Source organism: Somniosus microcephalus, chromosome 19, assembly GCF_052327205.1.
Source record: "Somniosus microcephalus isolate GS21.2 chromosome 19, FLI_Smic_1.0, whole genome shotgun sequence".
NCBI lineage: Eukaryota > Metazoa > Chordata > Chondrichthyes > Squaliformes > Somniosidae > Somniosus > Somniosus microcephalus.
In genome coordinates this window covers 51,951,691-51,965,858 of record NC_141005.1, presented here as the reverse complement: position 1 = coordinate 51,965,858, position 14,168 = coordinate 51,951,691, and the positions used below count along the sequence as shown (strand labels likewise).

Here is a 14,168-nt window from a genome sequence, read left to right as displayed (position 1 = left end):
GTGTCAGGAAGAGGGATTCCACATTGTCTGGGCATTGGCACCAGTTCTGGGACAAATGGGAACTATTCGACAAGGATGGGCTACATCTGAGCACGAAGGATGCTAATGTACTGACAAATGGTTGAATAGGTTGAAAATTAAATATTGGTACATCGAAAAGTATGATGCTGAAGTGTGAACACAGAAATGTGATATGAGGGATAAAAATGTCCACTATTTTACTGTTTTTAAGTATGTTGTAGACATACATATTGCCTCCACCACCACTGAGATAGCAGAGAAGACTTTCAGCCAAACCCACTTCTATTAATATGCTAGCACCCCATGGCTTTTTCATTATGATGACAGTATCAAGTTGTTTTATTATTGATTTCCTTTGCATTTACTTATAAACTGGCAACTAAACAGGCAAAAGTATGTTATAAAGTATCAAAATGGCAGATTATGACAAAAGCTTTTTATTCCCTTTTTCTCGCCTTCTGTTCTCATCCGAATATGTCGACTCTTTGCTGTAGTACGGTAGTTTGCGTTCGATTTAGTATCTTACCTTCGTGGATATTCTGTACACATGAGCTTTGATGGCGAGTGTCCACGAGCTGTTTGGCCACATAGGCCATCACAGTTAATTCCTACCTAGTCCTCGCCTGACCTCCATACACAAGTACTCCTGACAGGGATCATTAGACAGCAATCAGGAGTGAGCTGTCTGTCCGATTTGTCACCCCCCCCCCCCCAAACTTAGGGGCACTGAGGTTACTCGGAGTGGCCCCACCAGCATTCTCCTTGCGATAAACTCATGAAGCCATTGGAGAAGATCAAAATATAACACCTAACATCGAAGGTAGACTGTCCTTCCGTTGCAGCAACATCATTGTTTTGCATTTTTGTAAACAGTTTGGAATCATGAGTTTGGGCTCTTGCTTGCAAGCTATTTGCAAATATGCAATGAAAGATGTTCCTGTAACAGAGTCACATGCGTCAAGTATCGTGACACGCGTGCTGGAATTCACTCACTACTTTTGAATGATTGACAGATACGATTTTTTTTTGCATATCGCAATCACTGTATTTTGGTTAAAAACATAAATAAGTAGGCCGAACTGGCAGAGGTGGCAATTGCTAGGATCGGCAAGAGTTGGCTCAATTGCAAACTTAATTTTGTCAACCAAATTGATTAGCAACTGAGTGACACTTGGCAGATCTGAGTGTACCTATTGTTTTATGTAATTGGTAAACACTGTTTGAATCCGCCAATTGCTGTATGGGGCCCATTTACTTCTAGGCGCGAATACTGGACTCGTATGTCACCTTTATAATTAAAATATTAAATATACACATGTGTATAACATTTACCCAGATCCAAACAGCAAGGCGCATATTCCGTTGTTTCTTGTAGTTTTAGAACTTTCAGAACTACAAATAACATCGACAAGTCGAGGAGGCTGTTTTTTTTTACCTTAATGGAGATAATTGGCTTGAAGCGTTATCCTCTTGATAATATTTAGATTTAAATGAATGTGTTTTGGCAGCAGTTTCCAGATTTTTAATTTTTTTTAGCAATGTTAATAGAGGGAATGTGGTCCAATAGCTTGTTGTTGAGATTCGCTTCCAATGTGCTACTATTGTCAAGGGAACTGGACCTGGGTGAGCTACATAATTGTTTTTCGTGGTTATATCTGAAAACGGTACTTAAATTAAAAAAAACTGACATAAATTGAGTTGTAAAACGTTATATGACATTGCCTATATAAAGAAACCAGTAATGTAAACTTTTTTAAATTTTCTATTGATCCCGCAATAACTTATTTTTCAACGGTAACATCTTCGTGTCTTTACAATACCTGCTTTCATAAACCTTTATTATTCTAAATATTGCTACGTTCCCGAATGCCAGGACGAATTTGCCGCCACAGTTCAGTTGGGAAGGCGATAGACTGAAGAGCCAAAGGTTAGCAGTTGATCAGCAAAGGCTGCCTTTGCATCTTTTAAAGGAAAAGTTGGATAAATATTTGAAGATACAGTGTCAGGAGAGAGCGCGGGATGTTGGGGTTCGTTTTGGATTGCTCTGGCAAAGAACCGGTACAGACAGGATGGGCCAAATGGCCTCATGCGCTGTAAAGTTCTGTGGTTCTAATTGCCAGAATCAATGCAAGATCGTCCATTCCCTCAATCTAAATTACTGAATATAATTGATCCGTTATCTAGCTTCGCGTTGCCAGTGATGCTACAGTATTATCACGGTACAGTTTTCTGTTAATTTGAACTAGTTAAGAAAACAAAGCAAACCTCGTCAATTTCCGAGTTGCTTATGTTACAAAATTCTGGGACCTTCCAAAGCAGGGCTGTTTACATTCATAAGGCACAGAAAGGCAACCCTGCTATTTGCAGCACAACGGAAAATCGAATTCTCCTATAATTACTTTACACTGTTTAAACACACCTCTTCCCACTTGCCCTATTTTATGTTCTGTTCTTGATCACTGATTGCGTGCGAATGTCTTAGAAAGAGCTTTTCTGTTTCTCCGACCTCCTGCATATAATACAACCAAATTCCACTCTGCATTCTCGGCCTCATTTGCAATTACGAAATCCACCTCATACCTTTCTGGCACTAAGCCGTGCAACCCTAGTTTGTCTTTCTCTCACACGTTTCAAAGCACGTCCATACCAACAACATGCGATAGCAGTCATGATGGTGGAGTTATGCAGAATGATCATAACATGTATTTGACAGTACCTCTCAATACTGACCTATGTGACAGGATATGCAACGTCCATCAATGTATGTTCGTTCGAGAAGCTCTTGTGATGCTCCAGCAACACAACCACTGAGAAGATAAGATTGGTTTTCATTGCTGTAAGGGAGCTTTAGTGTTTAACGGCAGCAATCTATAGAAAATAAGTGAAAGTTTCCTTTCGATTAGGGCTGCAAATTGTGGCCGGGAATTAACTGACAGGTAGCAATGGGAGATGATGTTCTGAAACGTAGTGGGTAGAGAGGCCACCTGGCGAGTTTTATGTGGGATTGTGTTCAGTCACTGCGACTTTCACTGGAGCCTGGGTCAATAATTAATGATGCAGATTAGTTTGTTTTCAGGTTCAGAAAGATCATTTTAACCTGGAGAAAGAACGTTTTATTCAACTTAAGTCGGTGTTATTTTCCCTTGTGTGCTTCTAACGCATGTGTACGCTCGTCTTTGTACCTATGTTGATTTAAAATGGCACCCTGTCCGTCCAGCATTCAGTTGCATGTCTTCTCGAGCCCGAATGTGAAATCTCCCTCTGCTATCACTACTACCTGACGGAAAGAAGACACGCTCAACGGGAAAGTACCTGTCCCTTTGCAAAACGCAACTCCATCCCAATTCCAGGATGACGCCATCCTTTCTGAACACGCCCTTGTACTTTTACTGTACATGCTCATCACTGGTAGGTTAGGGTTGAGATCGCTCAAAGCTTCTGGAGACCTAAAGCACCCCTTACCTCGCCACTCTCGCCACTTGGCTAACTCATCGCCCTTTGGTTCGGAGATGTAAAAATCGTTTACCATTCCAAAGTACAGCTCACTCACACTTTAATTAAAACGGAAACATTACAGTAACGGTTAAATCATGGAACCATTCCCATACATTCTAACTGGAAAACAATTCAGTTGGTTTCTCCGACGATTATAGACTCGTTAATCTAATCCAAATGCGAGAACTGGTCTATTGGTGAATTATAAGGTGTTAACGCTTTTATTTTTTTTAAATAGTAGAAGTTTCACCTGCATGTAATTACCGAGTTAATGTGACACTGTGCCAAATTCTGATGGGATTTTCAGAAATACAGTAAAGCTCTTGTGGAGTTGCATCAACTCTTGCCATTGCCACACAACAAATTGGTTGCAAGGAGCTCAATGGGCCTAATTTGCCTCTTCTTAGCACATAATGAAGAGCTTTAGTTAACGACCTCCTTGTTCGCCTTCATCTCATAATATTTAACAACAAACTTAATGACTTTTTTCCCCAGAAAAAAAGTTAGATTTACTTTTCATTTCTGGTGTTCCCAGTTAAGAAATCAATACCGTCAAATCATATGTAAAAGTTCCACATGTTTAAAGAATTCTTTCCCATTTCATTTGAAAATAAATCACAACCAATTTGTAAACTTGCCATGAGTCCAACTCAATCGGAGAAAACAATAAACCAGATTCACTTCCTTAAAGTCCCCTTCCGCGTCCCAGAGGCTAAATCGGGTTTCTGATTTAACATTATATAAATCAAATAAAAAGTCAAGCGCATGGAAACATACATTCAAAGAAATAAGGTTCTCAAATGAGACTGATGCGCAATGGCGAAGAGTGCGACACTCAATTTGTTTTAGGAGTGAAAAAGATCCGATGAATCAAAACTGAAGACCAAAAATGTCATTTCTAAAGATCTTCCTTACAAATTGAATAAATATGGATCGTCTGTTACCCACGATGTATATCTTTGATGCGAATATTTTAATATGCTTGCTTTTAAATTAAAACGTATTTCATTATTAAATATCATGTCCCAAACTTGCATAAATGGAATAGTTGCATTCATAACGCACGTGTGATGTCTTCACTGGTATTACGGAGCTGCTATAAATTGTTCTGCGTTGAATGTTCTGTTTTATGCAGTCTGTATGAGGATATTTTCTCTTTGAAATAAACTAAGAAAAGACCTTGCATTTATATAGCGTCTTTCACGACCTCAGGAAATCCCAAAGTAATTCACAGCCAAAGAAGTACTTTTGAAGTGTTGTCACTGTTGTGTGCTCAAATAAAATAACGTTTTAACAACAGAAAATGCTGGAAATACTCAGCAGGCCAGGCTGCATCCGTGGAGAGAGAAACAGAGTTAACGTTTCAGGTCTGGGACCCTTCTGACTTTGTCCTGAAGAAGGGTCCTAGGCCTGAAACGTTAACTCTGTTTCTCTCTCCACAGATGCTGCCTGGCCTGCTGAGTATTTCCAGCATTTTCTGTTGTTATTTCAGATTTCCAGCATCCACAGCATTTTGCTATTGTATTAAAATAATGTTTTATTTAGGTTTAGTGAGAATTATTACAAAAAAGTGATTGTAATGCTTATGATGTGGACTGCTATCCCCCCCCCCCCCCACCCTGCAAATGCAGTTGACTGCCAACTTAAAAACTATCTCGGTGGTTGTGACTTTTTGAATTAATGGAAACCAATTATTAAGACCTTGGCTCGCGAATCACAGAGCTATCGTAGATATCCAGCTCTATATAGAAAGAAAGAAAAATAATTTGTTGCTAAATATGCCACTGACTGTGTTGAGGAACTGAATGTTGCCCTTTCTTTAGTTCTTTGCCACCCATAGCTATTGTACGGCCACCATAACGCATTTGAATATGGCAACAGTGATCAGAGGGATACATCCTCTAGTCCAGACATTATCACACTCCAATATGATAACATACGTATAAAATATAAGTGGAGTGCTAGTTTCCTGTAACATACAGTGAAATAAAATCTGGTATCGCTGGACTCTCACTGGTATATCAACCTTCTTTTGCGTGACTGCCCCGTAACGCTCCAAAACCTAATGTTATATTTATCTCATTTATCTAAAATACTTTGATATTTAAAAGTTTATTGATAACAGCTCTTAAAGAATATTGCGACGTTCAATTGTTGTCAGCTTCTCTGGCTCGAAGGCAGAAAGTTTTGGGTTCAGCCCCCACTTAGAGCACACAATCTTAAGTGACACCAGTGCAGTACTGAGGGAGTGCTGCATCGTCGGAGGTGCTCCCCACCCCCACTTGCAGCCCCACCTGTCACATGGAGTTAAATGATCCCATGCTATTATTGAAAGAGGAGCAGATCTTCTGGTGTTCTGGCTAACAAGCCTCCCTCAATCAACATGGTCAAAACCAGATTTAATGGTCCATCATTAGTTTGCTGTTTGTGGTGCCTTGCTGTGCACAAATTGCTTCGATTCCTATATAAGAACAGTGAATGCACTTCAAAAATGATTCATTGCTTGTAAAGCGTTTAGGATATTCCTAGGATGTGAAGACACAAGTTATTTCTTCTTGTCTGCCTTACGCTTTGTAATTCCATGTTTCTATCTTGTAATTCAAATGTGTTAATCAATAAATACTTTTGAAATTGAACAGTCCCAGATACACCTTTTAGAAAAATGAGATTACATAACAGCAGTTATATAATCGTTCAATTTTATGTATACATTCAATGTCTATATTTTGATCATCAAGGTGAAGGATGTGATATGTCTAGGGCAAGGGTGCCCAACATGCAATCCTAAAGCCCTGGGCTTTCCAAGCGCAAGCAACTCAGTCCTGTTCGTTTTAACTGGCTGATTTGTTCTGTTGGATTTAGTGGGGTTGGAGGTTTGAAAGGGGCTGTTTTTAGTGATATTGCCTCAGTTGTGGGTAATTCCTAAAGGAGAACATTAAGATCAGCAACTTGAAACATATACAAATCATTAGGGACATGGATTTAATTTGTGTATGAAGTTCCATGTGACCCACCAAGACATGAGCTTTTGACCTAATGAAAAACATTTCCACTCAGTGCCATCAACTATTCCCAGGTCAGATACACCATAGCCAGCTACAGAGTAAAGTTCTGTCTCCCCTGTCCTGATATGATTTTGCCCTTACTGCACTAGAAGTTCACACCTACTTCACCTAAGTAGCTTTTCCACTTGCCACATAAGCCATTCTTGTCGCCTGCCTGTGTAAAAGTGCCAAACTAATGCCAATTTGAGTGAAGTTTTGTGCCTGTGAACTTGCACACATTAAGAACTGGATCCAAACTGTCCAAACTAATTTCACCTAGGATCTTACAACCAAAGAGAGAGAGAGAGAGATCATTATACCAGAATGGGTTGAATTCAGAGGAGGAGCCCCATAAACATAGTTGGGAAAGTAAGACATTACTTGCAATTCTGGGATTTGGAAGCAGAGGACATATACCATGCCAAACAAATTAAGGCTGGTGTGCGAGCAGATGCTACAGCAAAAGTTGTAGAGATTGAACTGGCTGAAAAGTAAAATATGAAAGAAAAGGTGGATTAAATCTAGAATCCTGGGATTAATTGTTTTATCGTCCTTCCCCACTTCCCCGCCTGAAGTTGCTTTTATATTGGATTCCAACCTAGATTGCCTTCAAATCAACGCAAAAATCCCTTGTACGCGTCCTATAATGATTTCCAACAGTAACATTGAATTGAACCACACACGCAAACTTTGGTAAATGTTCATTAGAACTGCGAAAGTATTGCACTCTGGTCGTTTGTTATGATGTCTGGTGAATTTTGACAACAGGGTTCTACAGAGAACGGAACAAATTTGTAGGTATAAATTCCTAATGCGCCTCTAGGGGGGAAATTAGCCATCTGCCCCCAGCATCTTTTGGAAGGGATATTTATTTCCATCCTGTAATTTAAATATCATTCCTCTTCAAGGGAAGAGGAAACTTTTATTTAAACATAAAGTATGTACCATTTTTAAACAGCCGTACAGAACTTAGGGTAGCAAATGTGCGTTAGAAAGTAGTTTTTCGAAACCGCCCACATCCTCGGCCTATTACAAAAGAATATAACACGAGTTTAGGGATCCCAATCTAAAGCATACCGAGACTAGAAAGAACTGGGTCAAAATCCTGGAACTCCCTCCCTAACAGCACTGTGGGAGTAGCTTCACCACACGGACTGCAGCGGTTCAAGAAGGAGGCTCACCACCACCTTCTCAAGGGGCAATTCGGGATGGGCAATAAATGCTGGCCTTGCCAGCTACTACCTTTTCTTTCATATTTCTCCTTTTCAGCCAGTTCAATCTCTGCAACTTTTGCTGTAGAATCTGCTCGCACACCAGCCTTAGTTTGTTTGGCACGGTATATGTCCCCTGCTTCCAAATCCCACAATTGCAAGTAATGCCTTTCTTTTCCCGACTATGTTTAAGAGGCTCCACCTCTGAATTCAACCATCCCCACATCCCGTGAATGAATAAATAAATAAAAACTCTAGGACAGAAAGAAAAATAAATGTTTTTCACTGCAGGAAAAAGTACACCTGCCATGCAATCTCTGGAAGCCGTGAGAAACAACTGTCTAATAGCTCCAGCAACTAAACGGTTAAGAATTACCTTCCAACACAAACTGAACGCGGGGGGGGGGGGGTGGGGGGGAGAGATGATGTAAATCCCTCGGAACGCCATGTGACACTTGGAGGCAGCTTTAATTAATAATAGAGCTCCTAACGACAGAGGCACTGACTTTTGAGGTTTTCGGTGGCTGCAGTTGGTTAGCAATGTGTCAGCAAGCAGACGATGTGGACAGGACGGTGTGTGTGTGCGCCTCCGGCCGGCCGGGGGAACGCTGCTCCGAAGTGCAGGAGGTCGCCAGAAGGTTGAGGCTTATAGGGGACCATTTGCAAGAAAGGGCACAGAGGAAAGCCGCCGACAGGAACAGAATCCATACTAACGTCAGCAACAGGCACCTTTACACCATTTGCACGCTCGTCCATGTCACAGCGATCCTCATGCTCATCAGAAAAAAACACCTGTAGGAAGTTTGACACCTGGGATCTGGACTTCAACAGGTAAGAGGAGCCGTCGGCTTTGCATTCGCCCGAATACTGTGATTAAACATATTCGAGCTACAGTACTTAATTTGCTCCGACACGAGTGCAATTATCAACTACAACTTCAGATGCTGATCCTATTATTTTAATACTAACATTGAAATAATTATCTTGCCTTGCCGGAGTAGCTTGATTTAAACCAGAAACAAGCTGATATCATAATTTTTTTAATGTAAATATCTGTGGAGGGGAACTTCTAGTCAGTTTTAATATTGGTCATTTTGACCAAGGGGTTCCAAATGCAGAACTCCAAAGACAGCAATTTTTTTTAAAAGTGAGCCTATTAACTAACTTCTGGATCACCTGGTGGCGTGGCACTGAGCCATATTGTGGAAAGTCTCGGGCTTCATTGAGACAGCTGATCTCAGCTGGACAGTACCAGGGATGATACAATTGGCCTGACCATCTCAGAGCTGATGGTGAAAATCAGCCAGCGTTCCTTTTGATCCATGGCCAGTCACCCCAGCTGCAACGCGTGTGTGTGTGTGTTCTGAGGATACAATCATGCTGAGTACTCTTCTCGTCCACCAGTGAAATAGCCCGCCAACTCTCACTGTGGGGCCACTTGGGCGACACAGTGCGCCAGTGCACGAGCTACCTCCCAAGGAGAGGAAGAGTAGAACTGAGGGGAAATGGAGGGGAGGGGGGAAGAGATAATCTTGATTGAATTTAAGATATGGTCTTCTGAGCTGTGGGCTATTTACTAATAATGTTTTTGCTGCATGCTCAGTCAACTATCAAGCAAGTTTACATTTGCTCTAGCACTTATGACACAGCTACACCCCACCCCCACTACGGTAAGGCACTAAGGAGTTTTATTCTCTTCTGAAAATGACTTCAAAGTTACCAGTATTAAATCAAATTCCATAAGCCCAACTCACAAGTATCGCTCCCAAAGTAGTGTTCGCGTGCCTCCTTCAAGAGAAGTGGTGCATGAGATTACTGAGGAAAGGCAGTTACAGCAACTTCCGTTTCAGAAAACGAGCTTTACTTTTATTTTATTCAATAGTAAGCAGCACTGCAATGAATTTCTTCTCCTCCTTTGCAGGTGACAGGTGGAGTATCTGTCATTCCGTCGACGCACTAAAGGTCAGAGCGTTGCCCTGGAGTGAAACTCAGCCGCAGACTTGGGCTGAACAAACTACCGGAATGTGAAGGAGTTGGGCCGGAAAACTGCACTGGTTACATTTTACAAGACATCAGAACAACTAAAACATGCATGCTTTTAAATTTGGAATGTAACATTTGTTACCGCAATTTTATACCAGTTGAATACAATTGTTGATGTTACTGCATGTAATTACAAAAGTACGAGATTTTTTAAAAAGTTGTAGTAGTGTCTTATTGTAAATACACTTATGACGACTTTGGTTACTTTTTTAGTCTGTTGTTTCATAGAATGTTTGAAAAATAAACTTGAAACTCTAAATAAATGTTTCAATACCAGAACATGTTCTCCGGTATCATTTAAAGGACCTTAAATTTGCATTGAGCGAAAACAAATATTTCATGAAGATGTCCTTCTGCAAACCACATGAATCAAGTGACAGAATAACATATTTAATAGAATATCCAACCGCAAGATGAAGGCTGATGTTGAAACAACCACGCTAGGATACATTCCCCTTGTTTAGCGAGGCCTTTTTAAAACGTAAATATAGAATACCTTTACCTAACAGACACGTGCTGATTTTGAAATATTTATTAAGCTACATATGTTATGATTAGTGTCGCACGTGGAGATTGTACAATTTCTTCGCACTAAATAACATTGAGCACGATCCCAGCTGTTGCACAGTTGCATTCACACGCATCCCCGAGGAGTGCGGAAGTGCTAAAGAGGTCTCTGCGGCGGGGAGCGAGCGCCGTGGATCGATTCCACGCGGGCCATCAATAGACCTGGAAGTGCGCTGAGGTGGTCCCGTCCTTGCAGCAGCGCAGGGTCTCGATGACAGCGGTTCGGCACATTGGACAGCTCCTCTCCCGGTCGAACCACAGGCAAGCGCACTCGTCGCAGAAGACGTGCTGGAGGAGGAGGAGGAGGAGGTGGAGAAGACAAGGGCACAGAACAGAATCAGTGAGATCCGCACTTGTGAAGCTGCAGGAGACGTACCGGTAAGCGAACGGAGTCACATCAGCCACACTACAACCGAACCGTTCATCTCTCTACACTAGCACCGAAAGCATGCAGTGGCAATTCAATCCTCTCATTAAGAAAGGGCGGGGCGGGGTGCACGTTAGCCGCTGCAATTTCACATTCTAAAGCCTCCACCTTTTGATTAGAACTCCCAGTGCACCTTTCAAAAATACAACTCAAATCTAAGACTCGATTGTATGTTTAAATATATTGCCTTGAATACACGTAGATAGGCTGCGCGTGAACACAGTTTATGTTGTCCCACTCTACGTGTGATACAGAAATAAAGTGCTCATAAACGTATGAATAAGATTGTGTGCTCCTACTCCACAATTGGGTTTCTGCCGAATGTGTCTTCCAAACACATTGAAGAAAGTCCCTCAACATGGCAACTGTATTGTTAAAGATGCAAAGCTGGCCCTAACTATGATCAACAAAAGCAAAATACTGCGGATGCTGGAAATCCTGAAATACAACAGGAAATGCTGCAAACACTCAGCGGGTCAGGCAGCATCTGTGGAGAGAAAAACAGTTAAAGTTTCAGGTCGATAACCCTTCAGAACATTCATCGACCTGAAACATTAACTCTGTTTCTCTCTCCACAGACGCTGCCTGACCTGCGGAGTATTTCCAGCATTTCCTGTTTACACTGTACTAACTGTGAACCCTGCTTCGAGCAGTACTGTGCACTACAGCACCAATGGCCCTACAGGCCTGTTCTCTGCTGGTTCTTTACATATCATTCCCACAATTATAAATTGATTCTTAAGCACAGTGCTTCATTCGATTTTTGTCATGTCTCACGCTTCCCAATGCAATGCACCAATGATAAATGTCACTTTTCTCTGCCTTAACAGGGCTGTTTGTCTGGTAATGGACCGACCTCCCCCATTTGTAACAATCAGACTGATCGCTTATCATGTATCTGCTGATCAGGTAATTAAAACCATCAAATCTTGCTCAGGGAAACTCTCGGCCAGTGCTTGCAACGCCGGGTTTAACAGACCATTGAGGATCGGTTTGCACACACACACAGAAATAATCCTTTCTATAACCGCTAAAAACAATCCAGAGTCTTTTTGTTTGTTTTTCTCTCCCCTACCTGGCAGACCAACATCACAGGCTCTCGAAATTCTGCTTGGCAGATCGGACAGATATCTCCGGCTTCGCTGCACTGCTGGCTGGTGGCTCGCACGCCACAGCTCTGCCAGGAGAGAAGGCAATTGCAGCAAGTCAGAAGCACAGCTTTAATATTGCTATTTTCCAACAACAACAAAAACCCAATGCAGATCGTGCCAATACTGTGGCTTTAATTTATAAAGCGCGCTGATGCTGGGTCTCCCATTGTTTTGATACTTTTCAGCCTTTGGAAAACAGCAGATGTAGTTGTGCAGACTGAGGATAGTCGCAAAACAAGGCATTGGTCCCAAGAAGAAATTAATCTAAAAATCAATGCGAAAGTTTCACTTTATGTAATAGAAGTGCGGCTGACATAATGCTAATTGTGCTGAAAGACCAAGGAGACCCTTTCACAGTTGTGAAGTCAAGAGCCGTATAACCTAATTACAATAGACTCCGCATCCAACCCCGTAACATAAACGCTCCTCTGGAATTGAAGATTACATCAGTCGCTGTAAAATCCACGCAGCTTTTAGTCTCAGGCATCAATTATGTTGTAAAGTTCCACAGTCTTTTGCAGGGCTAGTTATTTTGACTTGGTACAGATTTTCTTTTTGCCCCCACTTAAAAGTTTTATTTTCTTCTTCATTTATGTCGACACTCTCGTGTCCTTGTAAAGACAGAACGTTGACCCACTCCCAATGCCATTTATCAGCTCCCCCAGTTACTCTGAGAAGATAGTAGTGATTGTTTGCTCGGCCACTTCAGAGGGGCATCAAGAGTCAACCACATGGTGAGCAATTGGAATGGCAGGTGGGCCAGACCAGGTGGGCAGGTTTCCTTTCCTGAAGGACATGCGTGTACCAGCTGGGTTTTTACAATAATCTGGCAGCTTTCATAGTCGTTGTTATGCTGCCAGCCCCACAAATTACCAGATTTACTGAATTCAATTTCATAATGAAACTTGCGCTCCTGACCTCTGGAGTCGCTATTCCAATCCTCTACCCACTCCTCTACCATACCTGTATTCACTTGCCCAGGATTGAGAGCCTACAGAATTGATCTCATCCTGGGAGAATGCTCCCTCGCTTCAAATCAGATTCTCAGGTTTAGGGAAGAGCTCCACCTGTGCCTCGTCTGCTTATGCTCAGAGCTCTGCCCCTTGCTGTTACATTTTAAATGGCCTGAGTTTGTGGGCTGGAGTTTCCACGCACTCAAAGCAGCACTGTAAGCTTGTAAAAAAAAAAGTGCCAAGGAGGTCAAAGGAACCCATGAGCACTTCTTAAGGCAGGTATTACATGGGACTGGAGTTTTGGCCCATGTGGTGTTAAACCCCAGCAGTGTGAAACTGTCTCTTCAGAGGAGGTCTCACTGCTTGGGAGTCAGGTTAGGTCCTAACTCTGGAGTTGTACTGTCACTTTTGCGTGGCTGTAAGGTAAAGGTAAATGTTTCCTGTTCCTCCTGCTTTCTCTCCTTAACCCTCTTTTCCTGAAGGCAGTATGTCATGCTGGGTATAATTGCACTGGCGTTAATAGGCCTCCACTACCTTGCCCACTTAGCCACACTGCATGTGTGAGCATGGGCAGTGTTAGTGGCTTAATAAACTGTAGGTGGCATCACAAACAATCAACGCTGTCCACACATATGCCATTTCCAGCTGAAGTCACTGGATAGTAATAAAGCGATAGCTCCCCGGGCAGCTACAACCAACTGCAGTAAACCTTCCTGAGCTGAGAGTTACTAACGCTTAAATGTGACAGAGAAACATGGTCGTAAACACTTTATAACATTTAGTGCACTTAACTATAAATTATAAGAGATGCAATCACAACTTCGGATGGTTTTCCTTACAGAATGAGTGAGAGCTTGCGTGGTGAGTGTACACAGTTAAAAATGCTTTTATGGATATGTTCCCAACTCTGCAATTTTGAGCACTGATTAATGCTCAACCTCAAGTCTCAGGTTTTTCTGTAACAGTAAATGTTGAACAATTTTAATGACAAATGTGTCTAAACACCAAATCTAGTTCAGAATTTTGTTTCATTTAGATTTATTTTCATCATTTCCTTTAGGCACTTCTGTATCTGGGACAGACCACTTTCGGCCATGTCTCTGCCAGTGCTCTCAATTTGACCTCCAAGTGTGTAGCAACAGCATGGGATGAAGAGCCCCTTGGATGTTCCCTTCCTCCCTGTAAGGAAATAACTGGTTTCCACTTAGTACTTTTCCCTGTCAGAAATTGGTTATAAGTATAGCCAACGGTGCAGA

At 41.9% G+C, this 14,168-nt stretch overlaps 1 protein-coding gene across 2 annotated transcripts in view; it reads right to left on the bottom strand.

The window, feature by feature from the left end:
- Positions 1–10,095: 10,095 nt before the first annotated feature.
- rnft2 (ring finger protein, transmembrane 2) overlaps positions 10,096–14,168 on the bottom strand; it is a 37,920-nt gene continuing 33,847 nt past the window's right edge. For both annotated transcript variants that reach the window (XM_085961775.1, XM_085961776.1), the window contains exons 9-10: positions 11,884–11,985; positions 10,096–10,669 (exon numbers count right to left, since the gene is read on the bottom strand). In XM_085961775.1, coding sequence (XP_085817901.1) covers positions 10,535–10,669; positions 11,884–11,985 — 237 coding nt within the window. In that variant the 3' untranslated portion in view covers positions 10,096–10,534. The remainder of the gene's footprint in view (positions 10,670–11,883; positions 11,986–14,168) is intronic.